At 37.5% G+C, this 13,578-nt stretch overlaps 1 protein-coding gene across 1 annotated transcript; it reads left to right on the top strand.

Moving 5' to 3' along the window:
* The first annotated feature begins 6,531 nt into the window (after nt 1-6,531).
* Nucleotides 6,532-13,221, top strand: LOC142972771 (very long chain fatty acid elongase 7-like). Its single transcript, XM_076114050.1, has 6 exons — nt 6,532-6,709; nt 7,273-7,463; nt 7,870-7,950; nt 8,812-8,974; nt 12,284-12,420; nt 12,950-13,221. Exons 1-6 carry the CDS (start codon nt 6,649-6,651, stop codon nt 13,193-13,195), a joined length of 879 nt encoding a protein of 292 aa, XP_075970165.1. The 5' UTR covers nt 6,532-6,648; the 3' UTR covers nt 13,196-13,221.
* The last annotated feature ends 357 nt before the right edge of the window (nt 13,222-13,578 follow it).

Raw genomic sequence — 13,578 nt, forward strand, 5'->3', positions numbered from 1 at the left:
CAATTAAAATTTATTTTTGCAGGATTTTCCGATTAGAATCTATACTAATATCATAAAGCTGAATATATATATATATATATATTATATATAATATCATAAAGCTAAAGAGTTTGTTTGTTTGAACGATCGCCAACCCGCCTGCCAAGCGTGGCGATTATGGCAAAACCCCCCCAAAATGATGGCACAAAAAGATCGGCCCCTAGTCCCCGGCGGCCCCGCTATTCCTGACTATGGTAGCGGTCATGGTAACGGCGGGGCAAGGGGTGCTAAGAATCCCCGGCAGCGATCAGGCTACCACAACCGACGACAACTGGCCCTGGCAACATATAACACGCGCACACTGCGGACCGACGAGAAGTTAGTCGAACTGGAGGAAGAATTGAGCAGGATACGATGGGACATTGTAGGGTTATCTGAAGTCCGAAGACAGGGGGAGGACTCAATAATCCTTAAGTCAGGTAACCTGCTCTATTTCCGGGAGGGCGACCAGCAGTCCCAGGGTGGTGTCGGGTTTATCATCCACAAGTCCCTCGTGAACAACGTGGTGAAGATCGAGAGTGTGTCGACAAGGGTGGCGTACCTGATACTCAGAATTACCAAAAGGTATTCGTTGAAGGTCATCCAGGTCTACGCCCCGACTTCGGCACACTCCGACGATGAGGTGGAGGCTATGTACGAGGATATATCCCGGGCTATACATAGCTCCCAGACCTACTTCACCGTTGTCATGGGAGACTTCAACGCGAAACTGGGCAAACGTTGCGGTAGTGAGTTGAAAGTGGGGCAATTTGGGTATGGGCAACGAAACGCGCGGGGTCAACTGCTGGCCGACTTCATGGAGAGGGAAGGACTCTTTATGATGAACTCCTTCTTCAGGAAGCGGAATCACCGCAAGTGGACCTGGGTGGGTCCCGATGGTGCGACCAAAAATGAGATCGACTTCATCATGTCGACCAAACGGCGCATATTCAATGATGTCTCTGTGATCAATGCGGTGAAAACCGGGAGCGATCACCGAATGGTAAGAGGCACATTGAATCTAAACATAGCGCTCGAACGGTCACGACTGATGAAGTCCACGCTCCGACCGGCACCTGCTCATATTCAAAACCCCGAGAGCTTTCAACTCGAACTACGTAACCGCTTCGAGTGCTTAGGTGAGTGCGTAGATGTGGATGATTATAGCAACAGGCTCGTGGAAACTGTCCAGATGACTGGGTCCAAGTTCTTTAAGACCCAGCATCCAAAAAGAACTAAAAAACTCTCAGACCCTACCCTACAGCTCATGGAAGAACGACGTAGGATGGTTCTGCAGTCCTCCGGTGACGTGACAGTCTGCCGGCGGCTCAACCGACAGATCTCAAAGTCCCTGAAACGCGATATACGCCAATTCAACACCAAATGTGTTGAAGAGGCTATTGAGCGAAACAGGGGCTCTAAGGTGTTTACCAGGGATCTGTCCATTGGGCAAAGCCGGCTGACCAAACTGAAGACCGAGGACGGCAGGATCATATCTTCCGGAGCTGAGCTCATGGGTGAGGTAGAGAAGTTCTATGGACAGTTATACACGTCCACACGATCACCTGTTTGCAGTGCGGCAACAGATCCAAGAGCCGCACTAACCCGACACTATACCGAAGATATCCCGGACATCGACCTGCGCGAGATTAGTATGGCTCTCAGACAGCTCAAGAACAACAAGGCTCCAGGTGATGACGGAATAACAGCAGAGCTTCTAAAAGCGGGCGGACAGCCGATATTAGAAGCTCTCCGAAAACTGTTTAATTCTGTCATCCACGAGGGTACCACGCCTAAGGCATGGCACAGGAGCGTGGTGGTGCTGTTCTTTAAAAAGGGCGATAAAGCTCTTTTGAAGAACTATAGGCCCATCTCGCTCCTGAGTCACGTCTACAAGCTGTTCTCGAGAGTTATTACGAATCGTCTCGCTAACAGGTTCGATGACTTCCAGCCTCACGAACAAGCCGGTTTCCGAAAAGGCTTTAGTACCATAGACCACATACATACGCTGCGGCAGGTTATACAGAAGTCCGAGGAGTATAACCGGCCCCTATGTTTAGCGTTTGTGGACTATGAGAAAGCCTTCGATTCGATCGAGACCTGGGCAGTGCTACAGTCTCTCCAGAGGTGCCAAATTGACTATCGGTACATCGAAGTGTTGAAGTGCTTATGCGAAAACGCCACCATGTCAGTCCGCCTTCAAGACCAGAACTCGAAACCTATCCAGCTGCGGCGTGGCGTGAGACAGGGAGATGTAATATCTCCGAAACTGTTCACCGCTGCACTGGAAGACGTCTTCAAGCTTCTGGATTGGAGAGGACTCGGCATCAACGTCAATGGCGAGTATTTGACTCACCTTCGATTTGCCGACGATATCGTAGTCATGGCTGAGACCATGGAAGACCTAGGCGCAATGCTCGATGACCTCAGTAGCGTATCCCAACAAGTGGGTCTCAAAATGAACATGGACAAGACAAAAATCATGTCGAACCACCATGTCAGACCCACCCCTGTCAAGATCGGCGACGCTACACTCGAAGTTGTTGACGATTACGTCTACCTAGGACAAATTGTCCAGTTAGGTAGGTCCAACTTCGAGAAAGAGGTCACTCGTCGAATCCAACTCGGCTGGGCAGCGTTCGGGAGGCTCCGACACATCTTCTCGTCCGAATTACCGCAGTGTCTCAAGACGAAAGTCTTTGACCAGTGTGTGTTGCCAGTGATGACCTATGGCGGTGAAACGTGGTCGCTCACTATGGGCCTTATCAGAAGGCTCAAAGTCACCCAGAGGGCAATGGAGAGGGCTATGCTCGGAGTTTCCCTGCGAGATCGAATCAGAAATGAGGAGATCCGCAGGAGAACCAAAGTAACCGATATAGCCCTAAGAGTTGCGAACCTCAAGTGGCAGTGGGCAGGGCACATAGCTCGCAGAACCGACGGCCGTTGGGGCAGAAAGGTTCTTGAGTGGCGACCACGAACCGGGAAACGTAGTGTTGGCAGGCCCCCCACAAGATGGACCGACGACCTGGTAAGGGTTGCCGGAGTCCGATGGATGAGGGCGGCCCAGGACCGGTCCTATTGGCGCTCGATGGGGGAGGCCTTTGTCCAGCAGTGGACGATTCCCGGCTGAGATGATATGCTGCCGAAAAGGGTCGACAGCTTCTCCACAGTTCACAGAGAGAAACAATATGTGTGCATAAGTGGTGTGTGATACAAGTGGCAATACGGAAAGTACCATCGTCCAACATCGTGCCCACATTAAGTTATTTATTTAAACGTTATACACCTATTATTACGAATATTACGCACGTCCGCGGTCAACTATCCCTAGCCGAAACGTCGCAGTAGAATATGTTAATACAATTTATAAACAATAATGAAAATGTTACGTCTGGATTATAATACAGTTCCTCGTTACAAAAGGATACTTATGAAGTTTGATGAAATTCTGATGTCCAAGGGAATTATATTTTTCAAGATAAAAATACCTAAATACACTTATAGAATTTTTAATACATACAGACCTAAGAACGGTGACATCCATACAAAGATCAGACATTCGGTCTCATCTCACAAATGTTCGTTTTCAGTGGGATTCAAACTTGCGATTGAATCGAAAAAGTACCATTAAAGTAAGCAAGTATGATAGACCTCCTAGAAACAATATGTGCTCACCAATAGGTTACGACAGGTATTGAATATCATATAAGTAGACATAGAGTATAAACTAACCATTATTATTTTAGATTTAAACTGAAGACTAACAGTGAACAGTAGCGGATTAAATCGGAGCAGAAAATTAAATGTTTGATTCCAGAGGACCTCCAAAACACTAAAGTACCGAGTAAAAAAAACAACAACTGTTTCAATAGTACAACAGCTTGCATTGTTTCCCAAAAAAACATGTTTTTTGCTCATTTGACTTGTATGAATATGAATGTATGTCAAATTAAAAATATTACCTGAAAAATTAGATCTCGGTAATATGAGCATATTGAAATATAATCCTCTAAGTGGAGGCCTTATTAAGGTTTTCAGCAGCTTGTTCGACCTAAGTCCGCGACTGAAACTGAATAAGTCATTATAAAACAAAACCTCAGCTTTAATTTAGCTAATCGTAGTCATGCAAGTTTGTCATGACTTGCTAAATATAGCACGTAACACGTGGACACTGAATGACAAGGCAAAACAAATGTTTTCCTGTGTTCAACAAATTGGTATCATTTTCATTTCAAATACCTAAAGTGTGGATTAGTTTCAGGCACTTTGGTTTACTTTTAGATACGAGGGGGTGGTTCAAGGCAAGAAATTGTATTACCGATAATGATTGACATGAAAACTTTGTATAAATAATGAATGATTAACGTAAAATAATTAAATAAAAAAGATAAAATATTATTATTTATGGTGTTCAATCCTTTTAATTATATCAGTATATAATTTGGTTTTGATACCAAAAATATAGGGCTTTGTCCTAATTACATGAAACGGACATTGTAAGTGGTAAAACATGATATTATCTATACTAATATTATAAAGCTGAAGAGTTTGTTTGTTTGTTTGTTTGTTTGTTTGAACGCGCTAATCTCAGGAACTACTGGTCCGATTTGAAAAATTCTTTCAGTGTTAGATAGCCTGTTTATCGAGAAAGGCTATAGGCTATATATCATCACGCTACGACCAATAGGAGCGGAGTAGCAACGAGAAATATTACACAAACGGGGAAAATTATGACGCATTCTCTCTTAAGTGACGCAAGCGAAGATGCGCGGGTCAGCTAGTTCTGTATAATTTCAGTAATAAATGTTTCGAGAACAATTTAACTAATACGTTTTAAAGTCCACTGCCTTCTCTTACGAATTCGAATTCTGCTCTTTTTTGATCCACGTCATTCCGCATGTGTCTCTTAACGAAAAACTTGTAAGCTTGCATCTTCTACTTGCCCTTGTTGCGATTTACATAAAATAAACGTATCGACACCTAGTATGATATTAAATCTTAAACAGAAAAAGACATGTGAGAAGCAAAAAAACATGTGAATATTGTAACACAGCTAAATACAAAATTACGTATTTACATCTCAGTCATTGACTATTCATCAAGCGACAATGTTTATGGGTTTCAAAGATGGGTCATTCTCATTAATTTCATTGGTAGTTTATTACTTACTATTAAAATTAAAGTTCAATCGGTATTTTCTAATTATCTTTTACCTAATATTTCTCAATAAGTAGCCCGGAGTTTGGTCACGAGCCTGATACTGGGCAAGAGGCTTGATCCCACACTACATAAATCTAACATTGTCGATTGCGAAACTTAGGAGTATTTTATACACCTGTACCTGCACTTCCAGTGTGCTTATAAGTACTACTGTTATTTTTCAGATATTCGTCGACTTTGAAATAGAATTTAATTGGAATCATCTCACTAGTGTCACCGTACTAGTTTCATGGAATCTTCATACAAGAAAAAGTTGTGGGTTCATGATGCACCGTATTCTATAAACGCGTAAGGAAAACTCAACCACTTTACTTTCACTTATCAGTAATAATATTGGCATATATTGGGTAAATATTTTTTTAAAAATATGAACAACTTAAACAAAATAAAAAAACAATATTGTAAAAGCGACTAGAAAACCAGGAAATTTTAATGCTCCTTGAATTTGGAAAACTTATTCTGCTATTTGCATTAAGATAATAACAACCGGGACATTTTCAAGTACGTATGAATTTAAGGTTTCACATTTCACAGGGAAGTCTTGAATAAACTAGCTTATGTATTCATGTTAAAAGTGTATGTAACACTATGTATATGTATTCCCGCGGCTCCACTTGGTTGGATTATTTTTTGGAAAATGCTTTAACTGGAACACAATCTTATTCTTACTTTGTTTGTCTGTGTAACAGAGAGACATTAGTTAAGTTGCTTTTGTAGTTATAATATTGGCAAAGTCAAGTCGAATTTAAAAAAGTAAATAGAAAGAAAAGGACGGGGGAGGAGAATATTATTAAACTCTTATTTATGTGTTGTTACAATTTTATAGACTCGATTATGCGAGCTGGTTTTCTTGTTTTTGGCAAAAATCCGTCATACGTCAAATGTAATTATTAATCGCATCATTCTCAATCACTCCTATCTGAAAGTTATTTTTTATATCGAACAAACCTGTCCAAATTAAAAATATATTATGTTTGACAATTGGTCGATAATATCGACATTTCGATATTATCGAATGTACGATAACGATTTATTTGTTTTTATACAATATCATGATTTGGTTCAAATGCTACAGCCTCTCAAAAAAATAATTGTTTCTGTACATACATACAGCAGGGACAAAAATAAATTCAATGTATTATTGTGATACAAAGAAAATCGTTACATGATAGTCCCTCTTACCAAGGTCCAATGATTATATTCATTAAAACACATTTAATCGTATTTAGATTTAATCAACTAAATAATTTGCATGACAAATAAGTAATACCTGGCGATCTTCAAATCCAATGGTCATTTTGGCAGTCACTGCCGAATTGGTGGTACGCCGTAAGGGCGTAATAATTAAGTTATTTGTTATATAAGTTTATTTTCTTATTTATTTAAAAAGTTTTTTTATAAAACGTCAAGATGGGTGAGATTATAAACAGTATAGGAAATGCCTTACATTTCTATTTTTTCGATGAAGGTGGTACGTATTGTTTTACAAAGTATTCAAATTTACATGTGACAAGTGTACAGTGAAATTGAAAGTCATTCGTTAAATTGTTGAAAGTATAAAATGCCAATGAAAATCAGACGCCCCATTTTTAACATAATAAAACTAACCGAGTACCAAACTCTTTTTAGAGTCGATTTGTAGTATCTTAACTTAATACGATATATGAGAAATGTTTGATGAAAGCTTTTTTTCGGAATATAAAATTCCACGTTGTTCCAAACGTTGTGATGATGGCAATCAGTTTTTTACTTACCTGCATTTTGAAGAAGCTCTCGCTATCTTAAGTTTTCGACAAGTATTTTTGGAAAAAAGTGCGTTTCCACTGAAGAGCTCGGCTGAACTAACTGCCAATCGGTTTATCTAAGTGCTCGTAATCTCTCCTTCGCGATAGTGGAAACGTACTCTTTGACACGTATTTTCTATACAGTCATATTGCTTTTGATAACAACTACCTCGAACTTCTCAAAAGCAAACATCGAAACATGTTTATATAATTTAAAGAATAATGATCACTTTCCAATATTTATTTTCAGACTTCAGGACACAAGACTTACCGTTTATGCAGAAACCATTTGCTGTCCTCGCTTTGATCGTAGTCTATCTCAAATTCTGCACATCTTATGGCCCTAGTTTGATGAAGGACAGGAAACCCTTTGAACTGCGGACTGCCATCAAGATTTACAATATATTCCAAGTCTTACTGAGCGCATTTTTGATGTATGAGGTGAGTAAAAAAAAATGGTATAGATAAGAATAAGGATATATTTATTTGCTTTAACTTGTGTGGTTTACAGAAAATATTCCTATAAAATAGTTGTTTATCAATTAAAGTATTAACATGTTATACCATTATTGGCATGAAAATGTCTCAAAGGGTAATTTAGTATAACTAAAAATATTGCTAGTGTCACTGACTAAGTCAATTTTATGTAAATCGTAGTAGGTTATATCTGATTACCAAAATGTACAAAAAAATATTTTTATCAGCTTAACGAAAAGTTTTCGAATGATATTTTTATACAGCTTGACTGTTAATTTATCTGTTACATAATTTATCCGACGTTCATTTATTCTTGTCAAATTACTGTTACGATCGTACGAATAAATATTGTCTTTATTAAAATTTCCAGGGTCTTCTGTATGTGCTTTCAAAAGACTACGATATCATCTGTGATCCAATTACGACTTCAACGGAACCACGTGTTTATCGCGTAAGTACAAAACTAAAAGTAGCATAATAATAATATGTAAATGAGAAGACAGTCGAGCTTCAGATTTGCGTAAATCCCCCAAGACCAAGTTCTTGGGTTAGACTAAAAAATTCTATTGCGTTATCTCATTTGGTTAAGTTATGGGTATTTGGCAAAAATCTGCCCTTACATGGATCCAACATTCTAAAATGCGCCTACATTTTAAAGTTAAAACATAACCCTCTTTGGCTTGCACAGTCGAGTAACAACTAAGTACTTCCTAAATACATTTGCCTATCGCAAGCATAAGCAGTAGTGAATGCAATCCCGATCTCGCGGGATCCCGATCTCGCGAGATCCCGTGTATTTTTTCGGGATCAATCCCGAAGCATAATATGACGAGATCCCGTTCGGGATTGTCGGAGAGGGCATTTTCAGCAGTTGGCTACATTGCAATAGACTTAAGATGCCGATTAGAAGCTCGTACTATTGATACACTTTGTATTTTAAGAGGCGACTTTCAAAATGCCATGTGATTACTTTTTATTTTGATCTCCTGGAGCTACACCTACTTTTTTTGATTATGTTCATGTTATTACACCTGTTAATTATGTTACGTTGTTAGTAATATTGAAAAATAAAGGCTTTTATTTTCTTTCAAATAATAATTTATTGCATTCACCACACTATCACACACATTTTACATTAAACAAGCCGTTCGAATTGTATTATTTTTACTAACTAGACGGGATCCCGAAAATCTCGGGATCCCGCGGGATTGACATTTCTGATCGCGAGGGATCTCGAGTTGACGATCTCGAGTCGGGATTGCATTCCCTAATAAGCAGCAACAATACTAATCGGCATCATTTTACAAAACAGGCAGCAAGAAGTTCCTGGTGGTACTTCTTTGCCAAGATCACGGAGCTGACAGAGACTATATTCTTCGTACTTAGAAAGAAAGACAGACAGGTTTCAACGCTTCACTTGTATCATCACACGCTGACCGTCATCGCTGCGTGGTCAGCCACTAAATTCTTCCCAGGTAATGTTCTGATAATGTATATCTTTATCTTGAATGGTGTGGTTTTTGAGAAATGGAAACGGACAGAAACTGCTGTGATTTCAGATGGTTCATCGGTAGTGAGATATTTAAACTACCTAAAAGAGTAGTTCTTTTGAAAAACGTTATGGGCGTTAATATTATTTACAAATCTAAAATATCTTTACAATAATTTCTCGTTCGTTGTAAGTAATATAAATAACAACATAAATATGCATAATTGAAATGCCTTCATTAAGAAATTATAAACTAAACGCTTTTCACAACTAGTAGCGACAATCCCAGCTGCGGTAACTTAAGTGAACTTAACCGCAACTTGTTAGTTCGTACTTTGTAACACAGATGGCGCTACTTGTTACTTTGAGAAGACGCGGAATAAAACATGAAAGCTTTTAGCGTGATTTGAAAATGTTTTATGTTAAAAGTATATCAAAGTTTTGTGTAATAAATCAAATATGTTCATGTAGAGATATTTCTCCGGTAGTTTGTATACTGTTGAGAAAACTTATGTGATTCGGAATACACGGGTATATTTATGAAGACGTAGCAGATAAGATATTTTAGTTTCCGATTTCGGTAATAACTTTTTAAAATAACTTGTTTTCCGAGAATTTAAGGTTATTGAACTTTTAACTTAAAATAATAAGATAATCTTTCAGTAAATAAAATACCTATTTTTATCTTTAGGTGTCACCTCAATTGTTTTCAGGTAGCATTATCGCTAATTATGAATAAATATGATATTTTTATTACAAATACAAGATATATCAGTCACTCATTCATTTATTAAGATACAAGTCAATTTACGAATAAAGAACCTGGATGGAAGTTTAAAAATAAAATCAGTATTAAAATATAGCTGCTTAATTTGCTTTCAAGTTAATTTTAAGTACAATATTGTTCCTACTACGCACGTAACAGTTTCAACTTTGTAATTTATGATTATTTTATGAGTCTATTAACGTCAACGATTAAAGCCCTACGTCATGCTTTGTTATAAATAGGAATTAATTAATTTCACTACGTAAACTGTACTGAAATTAATTAATTCCTATTTATAACAAAAACGTTGATATAACTATACATTATGTATACGATGTTTTACTAATGTATAAAATGTTGTATCGAATTTATTTAGTAGAGGCCAAGAATAAATAACCTACAAGAGGTAGTCAGGCCGTTCTTTCTTGAGAGTTTCGCCGTTTTTTCTTAAAGTATTTTGTGATAATTAGGGACAATGTAAAAAATCTTTCATTATTTAGTTCTTAATACGCGGCGCAAGGTTTTAAGTTATGAATTTTTATTTTCTATGATTTCAATGCTTTGATAAACTGTTAAAAGAACAGGCTCTTAGAAAAACTGCAGTTTTATTATCCATAATCCAATTAATATTGATTTTATATATTTTTACTCTACATATTTTTATAAATATCTTTAGAGATTAGGTTTAAGTTTATAAAGTCTTTTAAAAAATAAAAAAACTTTATGAACATAAACAATTTTTTGGAATAGCTAATAAGTTATACCAACATATGAGTTCAAAGTCAATGTATTATGAAATAAGCTTCAATTTGCTATTTCGTACTACTTGTTTTATTCTAATAACTTAACAAAAACGCTTAAGTTACCTCATATGTATGTCGCAGTAAGATAGATAAAGCCGTAACATAGTTATATCCCTAGGGATATAATTATATACCGTAATATAGGTAGGTTAGGTTAGAAGGCTGAGGTGGGAGCGAGCGAAGCGAAGCTCCCACCTCAGCCTTCGTGGTTATTTTTTTTTAATCCACCCAGAAGGAGGAGCCCCGCGAAGCGGGGCTCCGGCGACATCTTCAAACTCTCATTATAACTATGTTACGGCATATAATTATATCCCTAGGGATATAACTATGTTACGGCTTTATCTATCTTACTGCGACATGTATACTACGTCACTAAACGATCACATAATGCGTTATTATGTAGTTGTAACTGTCAGGAAAGACAATAACAATAACAAATATTACATAATTATCGTAGTTTTTTAGGAAAATATAATAGGAAGATAAAAAATTTGAGACTGTTCGGATGTTTCTTGAATGTTACCTTTGTTTATTTTAGTCTATAAATAGAACTATTAATAAGACAAGGTGCACACTAGGGAATATTTCGCTTGTAACAGGGCGTTTAGCGTTAAGTTGAGTAATAAAAACGTTATGACAAAATTACCTGGAAGCTAAGCTTTTTCATCACTTATTGTCACACTACTGGCCACTCGCCTTTCCCATCCTTTTATAATTAATGTTTATTTTGCACCAATCGTTAAATAGTTTGTTCTAGACTTAAGTCAACATCTAGAAAACGCGCTATGAGTCTATGGCAACGACGTATTATAGAAACTCGAAGAGCGGCTTGTTAAAAATAGGGTCTATATGGTCTTACTTGAGTCTATTCGAAAAGTAGTACAAAAATGATACAATTAATGCTTTTTTTTGTAGAAAATTTAAGGGGTTTCATGTTTACTCTTGTAATGGCTTTGTTTTGGCAAAAAATCGCTCTTTAGCTGAGTATTAAGATTTTATCTTGTAAACAAACACATATAATTATTACCTACATTTTAAGTACATAAAGATAAATAAGGGTCGTTGTTTTTAAGTATTTATCTGCCTTCTTTGTAACAAGGAATAATGTCAAAATACATAAAAAAGTGCAACGCCGTAATCACTATATCAGTACCAAATAATTATCAGTGCATGTTTGTAACGGATTAATACCCTACTTAATGTGGTATTAAAGATTTGCATAAGATTCTTTGACGGATGTCTCTACTGTTTCAAACAAGCTGCATACGTAAAATTATAATGTACTAAATGCCGCCCGCGACTTTGTCCGCGTGGAAACCCTTCCCGTGTAAATCCCGATACAGTATATAGTATTTGCGTGAAAGAGTAACAAACATCCATACATACTCACAAACTTTCGCATTTATAATATAAGTAGGATAGGATCATCATGTAGTCGGGTAAAAAAATAAGATATTCTAACCATTCTTAATTTTCAATCGCGTTTAAGACCCGTTACATTATAAAGTTATGTGTACAAGTCGCGAGAGTTTAAAGTTTAAGCTGTATACGTCAGTATACTCGTAAAATTCAACAACAGCTTAAGCTAGACATCACATATTTTTAAAACCGTACTTTGTTTTTCAGAGTTTAAAATCATTAAGCTGTTTTCTCAGTATACGTGTATAATCCAAAACCAGCATAAGCATCTATCACATATTTTAAATCCGTACTTTTATCTTCACAGTTGGTCCAATCGTCCTGGTCGGTGCTTTGAACTCGTTCGTGCATGTTCTCATGTACACGTACTACTTCCTCGCTGGACTGGGTCCTGAGTACCAGAAGTACCTGTGGTGGAAGAAGCATGTCACTTTGATTCAACTTGTAAGTATCCGTTTTAATATTATTTTTTTAAAGCATGTCCGGCAATAATATATGCCTTTGTGTCGCGGGGACTTATACTAAAAACAGACACAAAATGCAACTAGACCCGAAACAATTATTTATGGATCGCACAAATAGTTGCTCCGTGTCGGTATCGAACCCACGACCTCCTGACGCAATGGTAGCGGCGTTGTGACATCAACCACTGCGCCACGGAGGAAGTCAAAATGTGTACATTACATGTGTATTGTAAAGGTAGCCAACCATAAGCTAATGCTAATGACGGATTTTGGTTCGATTCCAAGGCCGGGCATTGTGTGATCGCGTTTTTCTATTTACCTTGTGAACTAGGAGATAAAATTATGATCTGCGTTCTTCCCAGTTACAGTAGGACAGGGGAAGAAAAACAAAGAGCTTATGTTTGATCCCAAGTCTTCAACTACCGCCAAGCTAATTTTAAAGCTCTGTTTCAAAACAAAAAGACAAAAAATACCAACAATTTAATTAACTTACGCCCTTTTAATTCCAGGTCCAATTCGTGATAGTGATTGCCCACAACACCAATGGTTTCTTCAACAACTGCAACTATCCTAAGTTAATACACGTATTTATTATAGCGAACACATCTTTGCTGTTTTACATGTTCAGTCAATTCTATTACAACAATTATATCAAACCACAACCCAGGAAGGAGCGAACGGAAGAAATCAACGGAAAAGTTAAAGTTAATAATGTTAGAAGAACTTCGAGAAAGAGTGTTAGTATTGGACAATAAAGGCTTAATTATATTGTAAAAGAGAAGTTTTATTTTCTAGTTAATAGCCATATTATGTATTTTATTCAAAATCAAGCAGTGATAGCCGAGTGGTTTAAGTTGGCACCTAACACGCGAGTGGTCGCAGGTTTGAATCCGAGGCAACACACCAATGACATTCGAAGTTTCGAAGGAAAGAACCTTGCATGTCTAAAATTTGTTTAATACATTTATTGAGGGCATGCAAAGTCCCCAACCCGCACTTGACCAGCGTGGTAGACTTAAGGCCTAACCCCTCCCCCCTCGTTTGGGAGGAGACCCTTGCTCTGTAGGGACAGTAATGAGTTTAAAATAAATCTAAATTTAAGTCTAAAATCTACAAAAAAATAAACTCACTGCCACTT

This window comes from Anticarsia gemmatalis, chromosome 5 (genome assembly GCF_050436995.1).
Source record: "Anticarsia gemmatalis isolate Benzon Research Colony breed Stoneville strain chromosome 5, ilAntGemm2 primary, whole genome shotgun sequence".
Taxonomy (NCBI): Eukaryota; Metazoa; Arthropoda; class Insecta; order Lepidoptera; family Erebidae; genus Anticarsia; species Anticarsia gemmatalis.